We start from the raw sequence: 22,082 nt of genomic DNA, 5'->3' as shown, positions 1-22,082 counted from the left end.
TACCAATTTTTCATATTCTTCAATCCCTTTACTAAGAGATTTCTAGAAACTTAGAATTTCTTTTTCTAAATCAAGCTTTTCCTACTTGGTCTCTGGTGTAGGTCTGTAATCCTAGCTACTCAGGAGGCCAAGACAAAAGGATAGAAAGTTCAAGGTATGTTTGGGCTACAAAATTGAGTTCAAGGTCAGAGTAAGAAACTTACTGGCAAAAATACAAAGCGAAAAGAAGCCTAGGATAGTAGCTCAGTGGTAAAGCACTTACCTAGCATGTTTGAGGTCCTAGGTTCAATCCCTAGTGCTGAAGAAGAAAAAGGGGTTTCGACCTTGAGTTTGAATAATTCTGAATGTTGCTTCATAGAATATTGAGTGGGAAGCTAGCAGACAGGACAGTATAGGTCAGGTGTGGTCAAGTGTAGTGGTGCATGCCTGTAATCCCAGCACTCAGGAAGTGAGTTGAAGGCCAGCATGGGCTGTAGGAGACCCTATCTGAAAAACAAAACCAACCTAGAAGGCCTCCAAACAAATGCAAGTTAGAACTATTGCATGTACATTGTGTGTGTGCGTGTGTGTGTGTGTGTGTGTGTGTGTGTGTGTGTGTGTGTGTGTCTAGACCAGAGGTCAACATCAAGTGTTCCTCAGGAGGTATCCAATTTGACTTTTTTTTTTAAGATTTATTTATTTATTATGCATACAGTATCCTGCTTGCATGTGTCCATGCAGGCCAGAAGATGGCAACAGATCTCATTATAGGTGGTTGTTAGCCACCAAGTGGGTGCTGGGAATTGAACTCAGGACCTCTGGAAGAGCAGTCAGTGCTCTTAACCTCTGAGCCATCTCTCCAGCCCTCCAATTTGACTTCTAAAAATTCGTATTCATTTAGATATATTTTTCTAAAACATGTGCAGACACTTGCTATGGCATGAGAGTGAGCTCAGAGGACAACTTTGGAGTAAGTTCTTTCCTGCCTGAACTCAGGTTGCCAGGCCTGCACAACAAGTGCCTTTACCTCACCTGGATTTCTGAATGGTCTTTCACTGGGGCTAGCTGAGTACATGAACTGGATTTCTGAATGGTCTTTCACTGGGGCTAGCTGAGTACATGAAGCTGTCCGGCCAGGAAACCATAGGAAGCCTCCTGACTCCACCACCTCAGCACTAGGATTACACATACAACCATCACACCCAGCATTTTTACAGGGATTCTGGGGATCACACCCAAGTCCTCGGGCTTGCCAAGCTCTTCACTAACCGAACCATCCCGCAGCCTCCCTTTCAGAACTCTTAGGATCTTTGTCAACTCAACTGTCACTTGGTCAAATCATGCACTGTTTCTTGGCTGGTGGCTTGCTTTGCTTTGATATGACTTTTCTTTTTTTAGTTTTTTGAGACAGGATTTCTCTGTGTAACAGTTCTGGCTGTCCTGGAACTCACTCTGTAGACCAGGCTGGCCTCAAACTTCACAGAGATCCACTGCTTGGCTATGACTTTTCTTTATTTATCACCAATAAGCACGACATTTTTAGGGGTAAAAAGAGACAAGTTTTGGAGCTCAAGATATAGACCAGGCTGGCTTCAGTCTCACAGCAATCCTCCTGCTTCTGCCTCCCAAGTGCTGGGATTAAAGGCATGTCTCACCATGCCCGGACCAGCTGCTTTTCTAAAGGGTGAAGATTTCTTATCTTTGTGTACTAGGATCTAGATAATGTTTCTGTAACAATTCTTATAAAGATTTATTTTTACTTTATGTGTATGACTGTATGTCTGCCTGAACCTAAATGTACCACATGAATGTATGGTGTCCTCTGAGGCCAGAAGAGGCCACTGAATGGTTGTGGGGTGCCATGTGGGTGCTGGGAATCAAACCTGGGTCCCCTGCAAGAGCAGCACGTGCTCTTAACCACTGAGTCACCTACCCAGCTTATATATAATTCTTTTTATGAAGGTAGAGAGTGAGGCTCAGTTATCCAAAACTTAAGTGGCAGTTGAGGTAGAAACTCAATCCTTAATCTCCTAGAATCTCTGTGTTCTCTCCACTAATCCTTGACAGACAACAGCACTCTGAAAAGTAAGAATTCTGCATCTTTTCCTGTCTCACACATCTGTGATACACATGTAACACTGAAAGATTAGATACTTACTGGGGTCATCTTCTGCCACGGTTTCTTGATCCTCAGAGTCTAACCGTCTTCTTTTGGAAACCATATTGACCAACGTCCTCTATACTTATATTACTTCCTTAAGGAAAAAAAAAAAATCCAGGGGTTGGACATTTAGCTCAGTGGTACACAGCTTACCCCAAACACCAAAGGAACTAATAACCAGAGTCTAGAAGTCATTCTAAATCTGTTCTATCCATAGCCAGAGGGTTTAAGTTTTCACATTAATGCTGTCTAAATCTAAATGCTGAGCACATTTCAACTCTACAGCTGGCTAACATCTCTTCAGGACATATTGACTGTTGTGGGATATTTGTACGCTATGTGAAGATGTATTGATGTGATTGGTGTAATAAAGAGCTGAATGGTCAATAAGTAGACAGGAGGTATAGGTGGTACTTCTGGGGCTAGAGGGAACTCTGGGAAGAAGAAAGGCAGAGATGCCAGGAGACTCAGAACAAGCAGGATGTGCAGGAGGAGAGGTAACAACCCAAAGACATGTGGCAGAATGAGAAAGACTCGTCACAATTGGCGTGGCTGCTTCTTTCACCAGGTTGCTTCTCGGCGCCTCAAGGAGAAAAGCTATAGCTCTTCAGCTGAGACTCAAGACCATGACACAGCCTCATCCACTTGCTCTCTAACTGGTTACCTCAGTACTGTGTCAGGGGTGGGACTAAGCATGGCAGTGCTTGCAAACAAGACAGACTTCATCCCTGCTCTTGGCAAGTTTACAGCATAACAAGGTCTTAATGTATTTAACTACATTTGCAATGTTACACCAACAGTATCCCTGCAAATGAGGATACTATGAGGGCTTAGGAGGCCAGTTAGTCAAGCAATAGCTGGACTGATGAAGAAAAGCAGGGATGATTTCCCTGAACACGTTTTTTTCATTTCAATGTCATAGCCTTGTGAATGCTAGGCAAGAGTTCTCCTGCCAGAGACAGTAATTTTCTTTTTTTTTTACTTTCAAAATATTTAACTTTTATGTGTATGAATATCTGACTGTGTATGTGGACCATGTGCATACATGATGCCCACACAGGCCAGAAAAAGGGCAATAGATCCCCTGGAAATGACATTACAGATAGTTGTGAGCCACTCTGTGGGTGCTAGGAAACAAACCCACGTTCTCTGCAGAGCAAGAAGTGCTCTTAATCACTGAGCTATTTCCCCAGCACCTATTTGTTTGTTTGTTTGTCTGTTTTTAGGTGTTTTGAGACAGGGTTTCTCTGTGTAACAGCCCTGGCTTTGCCGGAACTCTCTTTAAAGACCAGGCTGGCCTCGAACTCACAGAGATCCGCCTGCCTCTGCCTCCCTAGTGCTGGGATTAAAGGCGTGTGCCACCACGCCCGGCGGTATTTTCAAGACAAGGTCTTACCAAGTAAGTTGGACTGGCTGGTCTTCATAGTGACCAGTTACATTCCAGGCCAGCTACAGAGATACAGTGAGACCCTGTCTCAAAAACAAAACAAAAACCCTGTCTTAAGTGCTTTAATTATAATCCAATTATTCCTCACATGCTGACTTCAGACAGGTACCATTATTACTCTCCTAATCAGGGGTAGGGCTGGGATTCTAATTCTGGTAGTCTGGCTCCAGAATCTGCACTCCTTGTTTTATTCATTAATTTATTTTCAATTCTTAGACAGAGCCTCGTGTAACCCAGAATCTGTGCTCTTTGTTTTAATCATTTTCAATTGTTAGGGTCTTGTGTAGCCCTGTATGGTCTGGAACTCATATATAGCCAATGGCAATTACCAACTGGTCCTCCTGCCTCCAGCTCCGGAAAGCTGTGATTATAGGCATGGGCCACCACGCCCAATTAGCATTGTGCTTCTACCATCAGACCTTAATTCTTAATTATGACGATATTATGATTTAATTATGATTTCTATTAAGAGTTAACATCCCAGGGCTGGAGAGACAGCACAGGGATTAAGAGAGCTTGCTGCTCTTTCAGAGAACCCAGGTTCAGTGCCCACCCATATAAGTTGCTCATAACTGCCTCTAACTCCATTTCCAGGAGATCCTGCGCCCCCTCGGGTTCCTGTATGCATGTGGTGCACATAAATACACGAGGACAAAACATACATACACATTAAATAAATCTTACTAAAAAATGTTAACACCTAAAAGAAGTTAAAATTTCTTATTTTGTATTACCAACTACATGTAACCCCTGACAGCCATTATTCAGGTGGAAACACTAGCGCGTCAGGGCCGTCTGACTTCGAAAAGGCACCGACCAGCTTCCAGGAAAGCCTAAAAGGTCTTGAAGCTGCTCCCGCAAACACCAAGCCTTGCAAAGAATTTGGGGTAAAAGCCTTGCTCACTTGGTCACGGTACCCACGCAAGGTACCTGAGGGGCTATCCTGCATCCGAGCGGATGAAGAGGCCGAGGCTGAGCCGCGGGGCCCAAGGGTCAGGCAGCGCAAGGCCTGGACTTGCACAGTAGCCCGCAGGGGCGCGACGCCACTCACCTCCCGCCAGTAGCCTCCCTTAGCTTTCGACTTTCCCGCTTGACGGAACGCCGTCCCGACGCCATCGAAGCCGCGCCGTCGCCTGACGTCACTCTTCCGCGCCGGAAGTTGGCGGCCCAGCGGCGCAGCTGGGAACAGTCCGTCGAGAAAGCGAGCTTGTCCCAGATACCGTACCAGACAGTCTGAGGGGCGGGTGAAGGCCCCGAGCCGAAATCCGAGAGGAGCCCAACTCCAGCCAACTCTTCAGCGAAGATGGCGGGGCCCGAGCTTCTGCTCGACTCCAACATCCGCCTCTGGGTGGTCCTGCCCATCGTTATCATCACTTTCTTCGTGGGCATGATCCGCCACTACGTATCAATCCTGCTGCAGAGCGACAAGAAGCTCACCCAAGAACAAGTGTCTGACAGGTCAGTACCCTCCCCATATCCTGGCGACCTCACTCCCAGGTGACCTTGGTCAAGAAAATACAGGGATTTTATCACTTTACTGGAGTTTACCTCGCGCCCCTTACTGGTAGGCTGACCTTGGCGGTTATCTGTGTTTCGCTTGTCTGTAAAAATGGGCTAACTAATAGCAGTACCTATGTAACAGGTAGTACAGGCATGTGGATTAAATTAGATGATATCTGAAAAGCCTTTAGCACAGGGCCTGGAACGTACTAAGTGTTCAAGTAAACGTTGTTAAGAGTGCCTACCGAAAACCAGACGCATTATTACCTTTACTCCTGCTAACATCAAGTCAAGTGGATTTCCTAATCTACATTCTACCATACAACTGTAATGGTCTGCTTAGATGCTAAGAAATAAAGTGCCTTGAAAGCTGTAAGACTGCCACAGAGAGATATAAGGAGTTGTAATGATCGTTTCACCTCCTAAAGTGGAGGCGGCCTCTTTCCTCACATGCTTTCTTACAGTGTTTTTCTATGGAGACAGAACTTTGACACATAACTTCAAGCAGTACAGATACATGCCACTCTACATTAAAATAAATAACAGTTTTCAGTCACTTTTTTTCAGAGACTATCTGAAGAAAGCGTTGCTTATTTCCTTAACATGTCCAGATCACTTAGGAATCATTTACTGTAACAAAGAGTGTCAGGTTCAGGCATTTCTGCAGAGAACAGTGAAAAAAAATATATTTTATTGTACTTAAAGGTTACTTTCAGCAGTGCGGTGGTGGCGCACGCCTTTAATCCCAGCACTCAGGAGGCAGAGGCAGGCAGATCTCTGTGAGTTCGAGGCTAGCTGATTTACCTTAAATTAAAAAACACTTAAGCAGCCGGGCGGTGGTGGCGCACGCCTTTAATCCCAGCACTCGGGAGGCAGAGGCAGGCGGATCTCTGTGAGTTCGAGGCCAGCCTGGGCTACCAAGTGAGTTCCAGGAAAGGCGCAAAGCTACACAGAGAAACCCTGTCTCGAAAAACCAAAAAAAAAAAAAAAAAAAAAAAAAAAAAAAAAAAAAAAAAAAAAAAGTGAGTCCTAAACAGTTGTGGTAGTGTGAGCCTGTAACTCCAGGACTCAAAGCTGGAGCAGGAAGAGCAGAAGCTCAGGCTACCTGTGGTTAGATGGTCAGCCTGGACTACATGAGAACATTGAAACTTTAAAGAAGTTCTATAATAGAGCTATATGATGACATTCAGGACTTTAAGACAAATATCGTGGTTCCCAAGCCTAGGCTCTTTCCATTCCCCAACAGTGATTATTTTTGTGTGGCATTAGTTTCAGAGCTAACTAGAGACAGCCCTCTGAAGCTAATCTTAGGAAGTTAGCCTAGTACCAACATGAAAACTATAAAAGATGGGAAATGGAGAGAGCTCAGCCATTTAAATTTTATTTATTGTTTTAAAATATGTACTTTTTGCCAGGCATGGTGGCACATGCCTTTAATCCCAGCGTTCAGGAGGCAGAGGCAGGTAGATCTTTGGGAGTTACAGGACAGCCTGATCTACATATTGAGTTCCAGGCAACCGGAGCTACATAATAGAGAGATTCTTTCTCAAAAAAACAGAAAAAGGAAAAAAAAACTATTTTTGTTTTGTTCTGTTACTGTTTGCTTACATGTATGTATATGTGTGTTGTGCCTGTGGGAGGCCAGAAGAGGGTGATGGATCCAATGGAACTGAAGTTACACATAGTTGTGAGCTCCCATGTGGGAGCTAGGAACTGAACCAGAAACCTCTGCAAGAACAGGAAGTGAGCCGGGGCGGCGCACACCTTTAATCCCAGTATTCAGGAAGCAGAGCCAGGTGGATCTCTGTGAGTTCAAGGCCAGTCTGGTCTACAGAGCAAGATCCAGGACAGGCACCAAAACTGCACAGAGAAATCCTGTCTCAAGAAAAAAAAAAAAAAAACACGAAGTGAGGACTGGAGAGATGTGCAGGGATTAAGAGCACTGACTGCTGTTCCAGAGGACCTGGGTTCAATTCCCAGCACCCACATGGCAGCTCACAACTGTCTATAACTCCAGTTCCAGGGGATCTGACACCCTCAGACAGACACACATGCAGGCCAAACACCAATGCACGTAAAATTTAAAAATTAATTAATTAAAAAAAAGAATAGCAAATGCATTAACCACTGAGCCATCTCTCCACCTTCATTCAGCATTTTCTAATGCCTATAAATTAATTCTCGTTTTATCCTCATAATACAACATGTTATCCTAAACCTCCTTTTATAATTAAAGAAAAGGAAAACCAGAGAAATTTCACAGCATTTATTAGGGTTAGAGTATTGTATATGTACACTAATCCAGATTGATCATAATTTTATGCTGCAGTTTTCTACCCTGCTTCACCTTACGATTTTACAGCAATGGTTCTGAATGACATCAGACCCACAGCTCTTTTTCTGTTTTCCAGATAAAATTCACACTTGGTGCAATGTATATATGAGAACTTTGTTGTTGTTTTTTCTTTGAGATAGGGTTTCTCTGTGTAGCCCTGGCTGTCCTGGAACTTACTCTATAGACCAGGCTGGCCTTGAACTCACAGAAATCCGCCTGCCTCTGCCTCCCAAGTGCTGGGATTAATCAAGAACTTTTTTAAAGCAACATAATGCTCTCCTAATAATCAGTTGAAATAAAGGAAAGAATAGTAAGATGATTTGCATTTCATAAGTGCTTATTTGTGCACAACTGTCCTACCAGATGTCATATGCACATGCTTATCTAACTGTAAAATCACAACTGGGGCAGGTCAGTTGTAGGCTAAAGCAGATGTATGTCACAGAGGCAGGATTGTCTGTGAATGGTATGCTACTTAGCATAGAAGTCTACACAGAACCAAGTTTTATTTTTCCCTGTTTACTGGGTGATTGCCTGTCTATAAACTTAGTAAATAAAAAGCCTGAGTTTCTTCCACACTGGAATTGGGTTTGTGCCTTAGATAAACTAGAACAGCAGTTTGATGAGGAATCCAGAAGTAGTGTAGGACATAGGACAGTTCTCTGTTACATAACTGTCCCCAGCATTGATGATATCATAACATCTCTGAGTCAATGAGAAATGACAGTTATGTGCCATTTCTCCTCCACACTATTATTGTGACAATCAAAAAAGGTCTACATATGCCAGACAGGGAGTTTCACACCTAGAATCTTAGAGGGGGAAAGCTGAGGTAGGAGAATCACCATGTGTTTGGGGCTAGCCTGGGCTATAGAGTAAGACATTGTCTCAGATCAACCCTTTCCCTCAAAATAGCCAGGTATAGTGGTATACACCTATCATTCCAGCCCTTGAGAGGATGAGGCAAGATAATTGAAACTTTAAGGCCAGCCTAGGCTATATGAAACACTATCCAAAAAAAAAAAAAAAAAAAAGGCCAGTACTACACAGTGGTTGGTGTGTGTATGTGTGTATATTCTAAGAAAATGTCTTTTAATTTCAAATTACCAATGCTACCCAGTACAAGAATCTATTTTTAGATATTTATGGAAATGAAATGTAAAACTAGTGTTTTGAAGAATTTTTACACTATGGGGAATATAACAATGGATCTCAGCTTTAGAACTTGAGCATTGAGAATATCCAGGCTCAGTCACCCTTGCCTTGATCACCATCCTCAGCCTCAACTCTGCAGAGTCCCTCAGTAGTTTCAGTACAAGAGCTTAGCTGGGGTTCTGCCATCAGAGTGTCTGGGAAAACTCTGACTTACCATACAGTGAAGAAGCTGTTACAGGTGGACAGGGCTGTACCCCAGTCCCTGTGGAAATAAACAATGAGACAGTGTCAACCCTGCTCTCATAGAGTTTCAGTCCAAGTGTTAAAATAGACAAAGGGGGCCAGGCAGTGGTGGTGCACGCCTTTAATCCCAGCACTCAGGAGGCAGAGCCAGGCAGATCTCTGTGAGTTCGAAGCCAGCCTGGTCTACAGAGTGAGATCCAGGACAGGCACCAAAACTACACAGAGCAACTCTGTCTCAAAAAACTAAAAAAAAGTGTTACTGCTACAGTGCTCTGAGGCACTGTGAGCCATCTCTCTAGCCCCCCTCTTCTTGCTCATTTCTTCTTGTGTATGGCCTGTCCTCAGAGTCAGAGTATTGACTTGTTTGGGGGGGTTTGTTTGTTTTCGAGACAACAGGGTTTCTCTGTGAAACAGCCCTGGCTATCCTGGAACTCACTCTGTAGACCCGGCTGGTCTTGAACTCACAGAGATCCACCTGCCTCTGCCTCCCAAGTGCTGGGATTAAAGGCATGCACCACCAACGCCCACTCAGAGTATTGATTTTGTTACAGGGCTCATAACTATGACATTCCTCAGTGCTTTGGCTAGGTAATTCCCATTCATCCTTAAGATTACTACCTATGGGACTGGAAAGATGGCTCAGTGGTTAAGAGCATTTGTTATTCTTGTAGAGGACCTGGGATCAATGCCCACCACCCACATGTTGGCACAACATGTCCCACAACCGTATATACATAGAGTTGAGGGATCCAGCACCCTCTTCTGGCCTATAAGGGCACCAGGCACACAGGTGGTATACAGATATACATTTAGACAAAACAGGCATATGCATAAAATAAAACAGTAAAAGATTCCTCCCTAGTCCTACATCCTCAGCGGAGTTTCCTCTTGCACTGCTCTCTCTGTCATACACTCCCATGATGCCACCAATCTCCTTAGGATGTGACAGACAGTTCAGTTTCACATTTGCTCCTGTACTTAGTGTTTTCCTTCACACTGTGTTTATTTGTTGAATTTCTTGCTTCCCCAGTAGACTTTAAACATCAAGGGAAGTTTACATTTTCATCATTGTTTATGGCACTAACATGGTATCTGGCACTTACAAGTTTAAGAAATGTGTGTGCAGTAAAAGTCTAAATCTGTGCTTGTATAAAATGTAAGTGGCAGTTTAAAAAATTGACATGACTTGCCCAAGATCACAGTTTATAAGTCACAGAAGGCCAGGAGTGGTGGCGCACACCTTTACTCCCAGTATTTGGGAGGCAGAGCAGGCAAATCTCTGTGAGTTTGAGGCCGGCCAGGTGGCGCACTTACTTTTAAGTCTTACTATTAAGACTGTATAAAAATTAGAGTCAGGGCCGGTGGTGGTGGTGGTGGTGGTGGCGCACACCTTTAATCCCAGCATTCAGGAGGCAGAGCCAGGTGAATCTCTGTGAGTTCAAGGCCAGCCTGGTCTACAGAGTGAGATCCAGGACAGGCTCCAAAACTACACAGAGAAACCCTGTCTCAGGAAAAAAAGAAAAAAAAGAGTCAGGGTCTGAATTAGGACAAGAGATTATAAAAGTCTCCAAATTCTTTTTTTTTTTTTTTACATTTTTATGATTAGTTTATGTGTATAGATGTTTTGCCTACATGTGCGTCTGTGTACCCTGTGCATGCACTGTCCAAGGAGTCCATAAAAGAGCATTGGATTCTGTGGAACTGTAGTTAGAGATAGTTGTGAGCTGCCCTGTCAGTTTGAGGACTTCAGCTCAGGCCCTCCAGAAGACCAGCCAGAGTTCTTAACCAGCCCCAAGTCTCAATTCTTACTCTCTGACTGAACTTAGCTTTGCACAGAATAGCATTAGCACATAGTCGATACTTGGAGCATCTGTAGCCAGCTCCAAGAGGACAGAACAGTTCACACATGTCTTCTGTAGGCCTGAGTGTAAGACAGACAAGTGTGGACTATCTATCATAAGGTCAAGAGGAGGGAAGGCAGGTGGAGTTCTACCAGGTGCCACTTTGGGAAGGGTTTTGTGGAAGATGAGCTCAAGGAAGGAGCTGAGGCATGATACAGCAGAACTGGCAGATGAAGCTGGCAGCAGAGCATTCCCAGCACACGGAGCAGCTGGGCATGTGGAAGGTGGCAAGCCGACCCTGCTGGCTCTGACTGCTTGAAGCATGTGGCTTGTGCTGAGCAGGAACCAGAAAGCTGAGCGTGGTTTTCTTGTATGCATTTCTGCCTACACTTTTAGTTTTCTCAATTTTCAAGAATTTCCATTGACTTAAGCCCCCTGCCCCAACCAACTTTTGAAAATTTAGGGGAAAAGGTGGTATTTTTACTTCTGTCGAATATTATTTGCTCTAAAAATCACCAATAATGTATTCAGTAACTGTTGAAGAGTTTGAAGGAAGTTGTTCTGAGTCCTCGGTGGAATTTCAGGTAACAGCCTTCTTGAGCCAAGGCCTGTCCTCATTTCTCCGGGTGAATAAAGTTCCTTTGCCCTCACCTTTCTCCCACCTCCTGCCTCCAAATCCATCTATTCTTTTCTTGCAAGGAAAGTTCCTTTGTGGCTCTTGTTGAATCCAGAAAGGCCAAGTGCAACGCCCCAGATTGCCTTCCTCAGAAACCTTCATTTGTTCAGAGCACAGTCACTCTGGAAGACTCCCTTTGTGAAAAGCTGAGTGGCAAGTTGAATATGTTACATTGATTTTTAGGAGTTTTGGAAAGTTTCCACACCCAGCTCTTGCCAAACAGGTCCTCTCTTATGTTTCAGTGGGTCTTCTACTTTACTCTCTCATTCTCTTCTAGCGTTTCACATTTTAACATCCCTTTGTCTTGTGTTTTTCAGCCAAGTCCTAATTCGAAGCAGAGTCCTCAGGGAAAATGGAAAATACATTCCCAAGCAGGTACTTGCTTATCTTTTATTAAAAAGCTCCACCATTCACCTCTGAGGGCAGTAGAAACCTAAATGTTTCCCAAGAAGACTCTGGAGAAAACTGGAGGTGACGACCCAATTATTAAGCTGCAGCCTGGTGGTGTTTGCTGTCTGTCACTGTGCCCTCACCCTTCTTAGGAAATTGTTTTTAAATGTGACGCAGCCAAACTATCAGATTGGCTGCCAAGGAGGCTGCCAGCTCAGAGTGTAGCAGTCAGTGTATTCCAAGGGTCTTCAGTCAGTCCCCTCGGGGACAAGTTGACAATTAACTGTGTCACGATTCTCGTTTAAAAAGATTTTCTTTTTTCTACTAGTCTTTCCTGACACGAAAATATTACTTCAACAACCCAGAGGATGGATTTTTCAAAAAAACTAAAAGAAAGGTTGTGCCACCTTCTCCTATGACAGGTATGTTTTAGGTGGTTTTATTTAAACATTAAGTCACAGGGGATACTGATGGAAAGGACTTCAGAACCATCTAGTTATCCATGGGGTATGGGAGAGTGTTGCTCTTTTGAGGTTCTCGCAGTGTCTAGGATGGAAGCCAAGGCTTCTTACATGCTAGGTGAGTACTCTCCCACTGAGCTGCATCCCCAGCCCCTAATATATGGGTCTTTGAAAGTGGAGCCCTCTTTTTCCCAATATATCCATGAATCCTAGTATGGAGGTAGATTTTAGAAAGGTCTCAGCCGATGTTGGGAGAGGTCAGGGCCGTTGTTTCTGGTCTCTGTTAGGTGCTTCCTCGGGACCAGTTCCTACCAGCATCTAGATCTGTTGCTGACAGATGGTACCCTACATCTTCTGCCTGAATGATGAACTCCTTCCTTCCCAAGGGCAGTTGTTTTGATCGCCCATACCAACTTACAGTTCCTGACCTGACTTCTGACTCCTACCATCCCTATTTTGTGATAACTACAACATGTAAAGTGAACCAAAGCAGTTTGCTGTTCCGTGTTGACATTCCCCTCTTTTTAGTCTCATTCTAGGTGAGATAACCAGTTCTTTTGACCCATACAGAAGATAGTAGTGTTAACACTTAAGAGCATTAGATGGCCAGCATACATATGAAAAGATAATAACCTAGCAAGATATCTTTTTAGTTTGTTAAACTGACAAAAATAAGAGTGTCCAAAGCCATGATTGTCAATGTCATAACAAGCTAGGTCCTGTTCCATTGATAAGAATACCCAATGATGGGGTCTTGTTGATGGACAGTCTCACACACCCCTTTCTCCCCACCACCACCATCCGCAGTCTGCCCCATCTCTGGATATGGAGCCCAGGGCCTTGGGCATGCTACACTACCATCCCAGCACTAAACTACACCCCAGCCCTAATACCTCAATTTGAAATGTATAAACCATTTTACCCAAGAATTACTACTACTCAGAAACACATAAATAAGCAGATTGGTCTATTACCTATTATAAGGTAGCAGCAGCATTTCCTGACAGAAAAGGTTGATATTGGAGAGATGGGGCTGGAGAGATGACTCAGCACTTAAGAGCACTGACTGCTCTTGCAGAGGACCCAGGTTCAGTTCCCAGCTCCCACATGGCAGCTCACACCTGTCTGGAGCTCCAGTTCCAAGGAATCTGATGCCTTCTTCTGGCCTCTTTGAGGGGCCATGGATGCACAGATATTTATGCAGGAAAAGCACCCACACATTCATACATATTGAGATGCTGGTACCGTGACAATGTAGAAATTTCATCAAAAGAAAAAGTTTTTTTATGTTGAAGACTGCTCCACATCCTCCAGCATGGTGGACAGTGCTCTGCCCCTGAGCCACATCTTTGGCCTTTCTTCATAAAAGTATTAAATTTTGGAAGGCAGACTGAAAGGTAGCAGAGTATGCAGCAGAAAGCTCTAAGGATCTAGAGAGAGTGGGTGGAGAACAGCTGTCTACATCTATGTTCTTAGATCATTTGAACTCCTACAGTAAACCTGGTGGCTGTCGCAGTATGGCGGCACGTGCCTTTCATCCCAGCACTCAGAAAGCAGAGATAGTCAGACCTCTGAGAGTTCAAGGCCGGGCTGGTCTATGTAATGAGACCCTATTTAAAACAACAACAACCACAAACCTGTCTGGCTTAAATTTGGGAAGTCTCTACCAGCAAAAGGATCTGGTGTTCTCTTGTGCCTCTGTCTCAGACCCCACCATGCTCACGGACATGATGAAAGGGAATGTGACAAACGTCCTCCCCATGATTCTTATCGGCGGATGGATCAACATGACGTTTTCAGGCTTTGTCACAAGTAAGTTTCAGGTCTAGGAGACCTCCTGCTTCCTCCATATGTGTCCCTTCCCCAGCGCCACTGAGAACCTAATGTCACAGCATGAGCAGTGCGTTTTCTTGTGAAAACAACATTCTTTGAACAAAATCTTTAGTCCAAGCTAATCCAAAGTTCCCAGTGTGGATACTGTGTAACTAAAAGAGACTGGCTTTAGTTGTGTATGTTTTTCACCCGGGCTTCAGTGCACACTTGTCCCAAATGTTGGGTCATGGTTCATCCTGAGCACCTGCTTCCCACACAGTCTAGAAACTGGAATCCCTCAGGAGAATGAGAGCAGAGTGACATTTTGGCTGTTCTGCCTCAGAGGCTGCCACCTGTTTCCTTCTTCCAGAAGCTGAATGGCACAGAGTTCCCACCTCCTCAGGGAAAGAATGTGTGTGTTCACACTTTGGCTGGCTTGGGTGCCTAGGAACTTTCTTGAAGCAAAAATGTGGTATTTTTCTTTTTGCCTGCAGCTAAGGTCCCGTTTCCATTGACTCTTCGCTTCAAGCCTATGCTCCAGCAAGGAATAGAGCTGCTCACCCTGGATGCATCCTGGTAAGCCTGCTGGTAGTAGACCACAGCCAAGACCCCACAGAGTCCCAGTTGTCCTTTCACTAAAATGAGGTTGCTTCAGTGTGAGAGGTTTTGCTTTCTCTTTCTATTTTTTATTATTGTTATTATTATTTTTTTTTAATGAAAGCTCTATTTAAAAATGCCAATGCATGGGGTTGGGGATTTAGATCAGTGGTTGAGTGCTTGCCTAGTAAGTGCAAGGCCCTGCGTTCAGTCCTCAGCTCAGGGGGAAAAAAAAGACAAAATAACAAAAATGCCAATGCAGGACTAAAACAGTTTTGCAGGCATCTTGCCAAAAGAGACTGTTTGTCAGCCTTTCTTCTTAGATCTTAGGAACCCAGGAGTGAAGGTATTGACTCCCTCCCCCCCCCAAAAAAAATGGAAAGGTAGTCCGGCCAAGCAAAGCTTTTTAGCAGTGCCCTGAGGTTTATATTCCTTTCTGTTACCGTAACAAATACTGAGAGGTCCAGCTTGTGCAGAGGAGAGGCGTGTTTTGGCTCACTGTTTTGGAGGCTTGTTCATGCCCCTCTAGCCTCATTACTTTGGATCAGTGGTAGGCTAGAGATGGCTGTGGCATGTAGTGAAGCTTAAGCGCTCACTTCGTGACGAGAACACAGAAGAGGAGATGAGTCCAGACCCCGCAGTCTCCTCCCAAGAACAAGCCCCCAGTGACCTAAAATTGCCTACTAGGTCTCCATCTCCTAAAGGCTCTCCTCCTTCCATTAGTACCACAGACTGGAGCCCAAACCTTTAATCCACGAGCTTGTTTATGTGTGTGCTTGTTTTGCTTTGTGAGACAGGGTCTCTCTACATAGTCCTGGCTGTCTTGGAACTCACTATGTGGACCAGGCTACTCAAACTCAGCAAGCCGACTGCCTCTGCTATGACTTCCTAGTGCTGGGATTAAAGGCATGTACCACCATATCCAGCTAACACATGGGCTTTTTAAAAGAACATTCCAGATCCAAATTATAGAAATGTTTGTGTATCATTTTCCTTAGTTCCAGTCACCATGCTAGGTGTTTTCCATATGTTACATTATCCTCACAGCAACCCTGTGAGGTCTGTGAAAAATGACTGTAGGACCACACACACCCTCTCCATAACCAGTACTCAGCACCTGTGTCCACTCCATAGATTTATAGCAGAACTAGTAGCCAGAATCTAAACCCTTTTGGGAACACGGGTCTAGTACTTGCAGTACAGTAATACAGACTCGTGTGGTCCTTCCAGACTGTTCTGTCTGTGACTTCTCAAGGACTGGCCTGAAACAAACACAGTCAAGAAAAGGTGGAGGGTCTGCTAGCAATTTTGACTTCTCTGGTTTGAGCAGATGGAGGAGCCTTGGCCTTGCCCTGCTTTGTGGGAGAAGAAATCCGCACTTGAGCTGTGTGACTCCATTAAACTTTTCCCTGCCAGGCTCATTAGGCTAAGCAGAAATGTCATGGATGGAGAAAAGCTTAGCTATCTTTTCTCAGTGTTGGGACAGGCATGCATTCCACATACTTGGATGAACAGAAGGGAGCGAGGCAACATGTACAGTGGAGCTGACAGATTATCTGCATTGCGGGGCAGATCGTGTACTTACCTACGGTCTACTGCAGTAGCCAGAACATATTTAATGACGTGTCCGTCTCCCCGTGTGGATAGCATTTTGTATTCACCCTTTGGTTTCTGTTATATGCAAGCATATTTATGGGTCCCAGGTTGGGTGAGAAACCTGAGATAAGAGCTAAATGATTAAGTTCCAGACTTGGACTGATTCCCCAGTAGCCAACACCCTCAGCATTGCAAATGCTTTCCCAAAGTCACCCCTGGTCCTCTCTGCTAAATGGGGAACACACAAACACATCATTGTTTGCCTTCCTTAGAGGATGTGGTTCAGGTGGGTGGCCTCAGTGTCACCTGCTGTGCTGTGCCAGAAGACAGCCTTACCTGTTACTGTGTCGTTTCTTTAGGATGAGCAGCTATGGGTGCTGCAGGTATGAGCTCTGTTCATCTCCCTAGTAACTGTCCCACTCTCCTCCTTGCTTTGCTAGGGTGAGTTCTGCATCCTGGTACTTCCTCAACGTGTTTGGGCTCCGGAGCATTTACTCTCTAATCCTGGGCCAGGATAATGGTAAGAGGCAGAGTGGGTTAGTGAGCAGCTGCTTCCTGTCACGGCGCAGCGGTCACATGGTTCTCGCTCTTCTTGGTTAGCATTGCCCCACACAGTGCTTCCTTCCGTGAGTTTCTGAGCAGTCTTACTAGTTCCAAAGCTCATGAACGTGGGCATTTCTCCCAGCAATTACCAAGCAGTACTTGGTTGCTCAGAGTCTGACACCTTGTGTGTAGGGACCCAGCGCTCCGTTAAGCCTGTGAACCTGAAGTCTAAGGAAAGGCCTGGCTGGATCAGTTCACTTATTGAGCAGATTCCTCTCCAGTGCTAAATGTGGCTCTTGGTCAGTGGTGAGGACTCAGATATTCTAACCGGTGTCTGCTTTTCTATAAAGTATAGTCTTAATAGTTGCCCTGTGGGGTTAAGAGCAGACAAAGGATAAAGCAGTGAAGTACCTGGACATATAGCATTGCTCAGTAATTGGTGTCTGTTGTCATGTTGACATTTAAAATAAAGTTTAGAGCACCTTTTAGTTTGTCTCAGTTCTAGCTACAACCACCTCCATTTTCCTGGACTTTCCCAGAGTCCCATACCAGGTGTGACGGGCAGTCAGCTGTCCGGTTTTCAAACCCACCACCAAGCAGCTACGAGCTTTGGCATACTCATTCTTACTCAAGGGTGCTGGGTGGTGGGGAGCCTTGGGACTCACTGGGCTTGTCTGTGCTGCAGCTGCTGACCAGTCACGAATGATGCAGGAGCAGATGACAGGAGCAGCCATGGCCATGCCTGCAGATACCAACAAAGCTTTCAAGGTATGCGCCACTCACTTCAGAACTGCAGGGATATCACCAATCTGCCCTTAGCCACAGTTGCACATTCTCTGGTTTGTTGCCCACATTCAAGTGCAGTCCAAAATGAGCAGTGTGATGAAATGTGTTGTCCTGCCCCATCCTATGCAGGACGTAAATCACTTTGTCCAGTGTATCCACACCGTATATGTTATCCACCTCGTGACAGTTGAGAAGAAGAGAAACCATCTTCACATTATTTTTATTACTGTATACTCTTGTTCTAGTTTTGAAATTTTATTTTATGTGCATGTTTGTGTGCCTGAATTGGTGTATGTCTGTGCACCACATGCATGCAGGAGCCTATAGAGGTCAAAAGAAGCATTGCATACCCTAGCACATACTTGCATTATAGGCAGTTGTGAGCCGCCATGTGGGTTCAGGGAACTGAACCCGGGTCCTCTGCAAGAGCAGTCAGTGCTCTTAACCACAGAGCTGTTCCTCCTGCCCCTCTGTATGATTTTTATACAGCAAAATCCTACTTGATTTTTTTTTTCTTGACAAAAAGTAAAAATAAGCCTGGTGTGGTGGCATACACCTTTAATCTCAACAGAGGCAAGCCGATCTCTGAGTTCGAGACCAGCCTGGTCTACAGAGTGAGTTCCAGGACAGCCAGGGCTACAAAGTAAAATAAGGGGGGCTTCTTCATTCTAGTTCAAAGGGTATAGAAAGAACTCTTAGAACTCGGCCAGGCCTGGCAGCCCACACCTTCAGTCCCAGCACTTGGGCAGGAGGCAGAAGCATGCAGATCTCTGTCACTTAAGACCAGCCTGGTGTACAAACAGGTTCCAGACCAGCCAGAGCTACATAGTGAGACCCTGTTTCAAAGAAATAAATATTTGAAATGAAAATGGATGGGCCAAGTGTGGTGGTGCATGCCCTTAAGAGGCTGAGGCTTGAGAACTGAGTTTAAAGCCAGCCTGTACTACATGAGACCTTACCTCAAAGAACAGAACAAAACAAGATCCTAAACATAAGACATGGATGTAAAAAAAAATTAAAACATAGGGCATATATCTTTGTAACCTTGGATCAGGCAGTGTCTTGTTTTAGTTTGGATTTTTTTTAATTTTATGTATATGGGTATTTCGTGTATGTCTTTATGTATGTCTTAACTGATGAGTCTTCTCCCCATGGTTTTTGGCTTTTTGAGACAGTCTCCTGCCTCTGCTTCCCAAGTGTTAGGATTGCAGGCATGTTCCACCAAGCGTGGCCTCATCGAGCTTTTAAAGATTGCTTTATGAATCAAGGCAGTGATGACACACGTATTTAATCCTGGCACTCAGGAGGCAGAGGCAGGAGGATCTGTGAGTGTGAGGCCAGCCTGGTCTACAGAGTGAGTTCCAGGACAGCCAGGACTACACAGAGAAACCCTGTCTAAAAAGAAAAAAATTGCTTCATGGAAGTTCATGCAGCTGGGAGGCACCTGGGTTCCTGCCTCACAGGATCCAGTGAGCTTATGCACAGAGCTGGCCTTGCGCAGCTGTGGTAAGAGCGGTGTTGTCCCCAGCTGTCAGCTCAGTGGCAAGCTCCCCTCCCAGCCCTGTCTTCTCTTCCTGTGCAGACAGAGTGGGAAGCTTTGGAACTGACAGATCACCAGTGGGCACTCGAGGACGTGGAAGAAGAACTCATGGCCAGAGACCTCCACTTTGAAGGCATGTTCAAGAAGGAACTGCAGACGTCCATCTTCTAACCACGAGCAGGGGCCGCTGTGTCAAGGACCTGCAGTAGCGCTTAACCTTGTAACTTCTGTGGAGCTGGAGCCTCTGAGAATAAAAAGGAGGGTGCAGGGGCTGGCGGGTGCATAGCGAGGCTCGTTCTTGTCTGAGCTGGGTTCCCCTTTATGTTGGAAACTAGAGGAATAGGAGTTCCGGATGACTGCTGTCTTCAAAGTTTGTAAGCGTTCTTCAGGTGACTCTAGTAAGGATGTCAGAGAAAGGGGAATATCTCAAACTACTGAGAATATCTCAAAACTTAGTAAAAACTCCATGTTTGTAAGGAGAATTGTCAGTTATAATAGCCAGTAACTATGTTCAGTCAGCCTGACTTCAGCCACAGTAAACTCCTGTTTTCTTAGGATCCAAACACCCTGCATTTTACCTTTAATTTCTTGTTCGTATTTTTTAACTTTCTTTACACAAGTAATTTACATTTTTTCTCTACCAAAACTTAGAGGCTATGGCTGAGCGGCATAGAGCTCCCTGCACTGTTCCCGTGAGCCTACAGAATGACGCAGAGAGCTGGGTGTCCCAACCTTACTGAAATAAACTCTTTCCAGAGGGGGTTCGCGGGGCCGACTCAGCAACCTCTCCATGTCTCTCCATCTTTAGTCCAGTGAAAACAGGTGACCCTGAGGCACAGCCAGACTCTCAAGTGCCTTTGGGCTCATCAGAGACGGGTTACATAATGCAAGTTCTTGAGTGGAACTTGAGACAATACCAACTCCATTGGCCGGTCAATGGTGCTGCACTGTAAGTGGTTACTCAGTTGAACGAGTGACCTCATTTCCCAGTTCCTCTGGGCAGGAGAGAACTTACCACTGTCAGGGCAAGAGGGCAGCTTCTGGTGGATAGGTAGATGAAGGTGCCCAGGAGTCCTCTGTCCAGAGAAGTGACAGGGTGCCGTTTCTGTACCAAGAGGTGGATGTGATTGCATGTTAAGCACTGTAGCCAAGAACAAGTGACTCTTGACGAATTAAACAGCCCTGTTTTCTCTTTGCCTGTGGAAGTGTTGCTCTGTGGGTCCTAGGAGCTTCCTGCCAGCGGAAGTGCCTGTCTTAGAACAGGGCTGGAGGGCTCAAGGTGAAAGAGATGTGAGCTTTGCCCTCAAAGAACTCAGAAAGAAGGTCTACAGTTGTAGTTCAGTGGTAGTATGTCACTTAGTGTACATTATCCCCAACACACACACACACACACACACAAAGACCTCATGTGAAAGAAACCTGCTTATTTTCTTTTATCTCTATGAGTGTTTGGCCTGTATCTAGATGTGTGTACCACATGTGTGCAGTACCACATGTGTGCAGTGCCTGCGGAAGCCAGAAGAGGGAGATAGATCCCCTGGAACTGGAGTTGTATCCAGTTGTGAGCCCCCATGTGGGTGTTGGGGATCAAACCCAGGTCCTCCACAAGAACAGCCAGTGACCTTAACCACTGAGCCATCTTGCAGCCCCAAGAAAGATTCTGAGGTCATAGAACCTCTGTGAATCTGAGGGACAAAAGGGGGTTTTTGTGAGCCATCTCAGAAGCAAACTTGATCCTGACGGTGGTGGCAAGGGATTGACAGACAGGAGCTGCTGCTGGGGCGGGAGTGAGGTGAGAAACTGCTGTGGTGAATGCTGGGTGAGTGTGGAAAGAGTAGCGTGGAGTTGATGTTCATAGTCGGTTCCTGTACCCTCGTGCCTGCCTCTGCAGAAGACACTTCCTCTTCCTGGGCTTCTGTCTCCTTTAGCCAAAGAGGATGAGCTAGTGCAGCCATGCAGAAAGTCTGCAGTCCTCTAACGGCTAAACGCTTTTGCAGAAAGGCAGACAGGTGACTGCATGTCCGTAGAGAGTTAGGAAAGGCAAATGACGTGTCTGCAGACTTATACATGGTTACAGCAGCAGCAGTTAGTCACAATGTGGGCGGTCACACAGCTGTCTGTCAACTGAATAAAGTATGGCTGTTCATAGAATAGAATACTTCACACAGCTGTCTATCAACTGAATAAAGTATGGTCTCTTCATAGAATACTAAGCAATAAAAGGAACAAAATACTGTCACTCCAGCACAGCTGATCTCTGAAACATAGAGAATCTGGTCTCAGTCAATGCCCTCTCCCTTTTTGTGTGTGCTGAGGATAGAACCCAGGACCACATGTACACTAATCAAGTGCTCCACCACTGAGCTGTGTGCCTGGCCCTGCCAATTTTTTTTTCTTTTTTTGGTTTTGGTCTTGGTTTTTTGTTTGTCTTGTTTGGGGGCCTTATTGTGTAGCCTTGGTGGGCTTGGGATTCACTGTGTAATATACCTGGCCTTGAATTCAGAGATCCACCTGCCTCTGCCTCCTGAGTGCTAAGATTAAAGATGTGTGCCACCACACTCAACTCCCAGCCCTTCCCATATTTTAGTGCAACCTCCAGAATTAGCCAGCCCATATAGATAAAGGTGGGGTGCTGGTTGTCAGGGATGGGGAAAGGAGGATGGGAAATAACACAGTGTAATGTGTTAGATGATAAAATGCCTCAGGAAATCAACTTAAACGAGAAAAGGTTTATTTTTCAGAGGTTTCACTCTGGTTGGTTGTCTCTGGCTTCTGGACCCGTGGGGAGGGAGGAAGGGATGAGGAAGAGCTGCTCAGAACAGCTGCCAGGAAGCACAGAGTGCAGGGTGGGGGTCTTGACGTTTTGAAGGGCATGCCCCGCTAACCTAGCTTTCTCCCATGAAGTCCTTCATCTTAAAAGTTACATCACCTCACAGTAGTGGCACAAACTGGGGACCAACCATGGACCTTTGGAAAAACTCCAAATCCAAACTACAGAGTGATTAAGTATTCTAAAGCTG

The 22,082-nt window shown here is 45.2% G+C and overlaps 2 protein-coding genes across 2 annotated transcripts in view; one reads left to right on the top strand and one right to left on the bottom strand.

The window, feature by feature from the left end:
* Positions 1-2,204, bottom strand: part of Fancd2 (FA complementation group D2) — a 68,321-nt gene extending 66,117 nt beyond the window's left edge. Inside the window, exon 1 of the mRNA XM_059258377.1 lies at positions 2,138-2,204. Within this exon, the coding sequence (XP_059114360.1) occupies positions 2,138-2,201 (64 nt within the window). The 5' untranslated portion in view covers positions 2,202-2,204. The remainder of the gene's footprint in view (positions 1-2,137) is intronic.
* A 2,524-nt stretch (positions 2,205-4,728) lies between these two features.
* On the top strand, positions 4,729-20,257 carry Emc3 (ER membrane protein complex subunit 3). Its single transcript, XM_059258376.1, has 8 exons — positions 4,729-5,045; positions 11,655-11,712; positions 12,056-12,149; positions 13,896-14,000; positions 14,495-14,576; positions 16,634-16,713; positions 17,422-17,504; positions 19,105-20,257. The coding sequence occupies exons 1-8, from the start codon at positions 4,891-4,893 to the stop codon at positions 19,231-19,233; spliced, it is 786 nt and encodes a 261-aa protein (XP_059114359.1). The 5' UTR covers positions 4,729-4,890; the 3' UTR covers positions 19,234-20,257.
* Positions 20,258-22,082: the final 1,825 nt, after the last annotated feature.

The sequence above is a fragment of the Peromyscus eremicus genome, chromosome 3, assembly GCF_949786415.1.
Source record: "Peromyscus eremicus chromosome 3, PerEre_H2_v1, whole genome shotgun sequence".
Classification (NCBI taxonomy): domain Eukaryota; kingdom Metazoa; phylum Chordata; class Mammalia; order Rodentia; family Cricetidae; genus Peromyscus; species Peromyscus eremicus.
The sequence above is the reverse complement of the archived record's forward strand: the minus strand, read 5'-3'. Positions and strand labels throughout refer to the sequence as shown.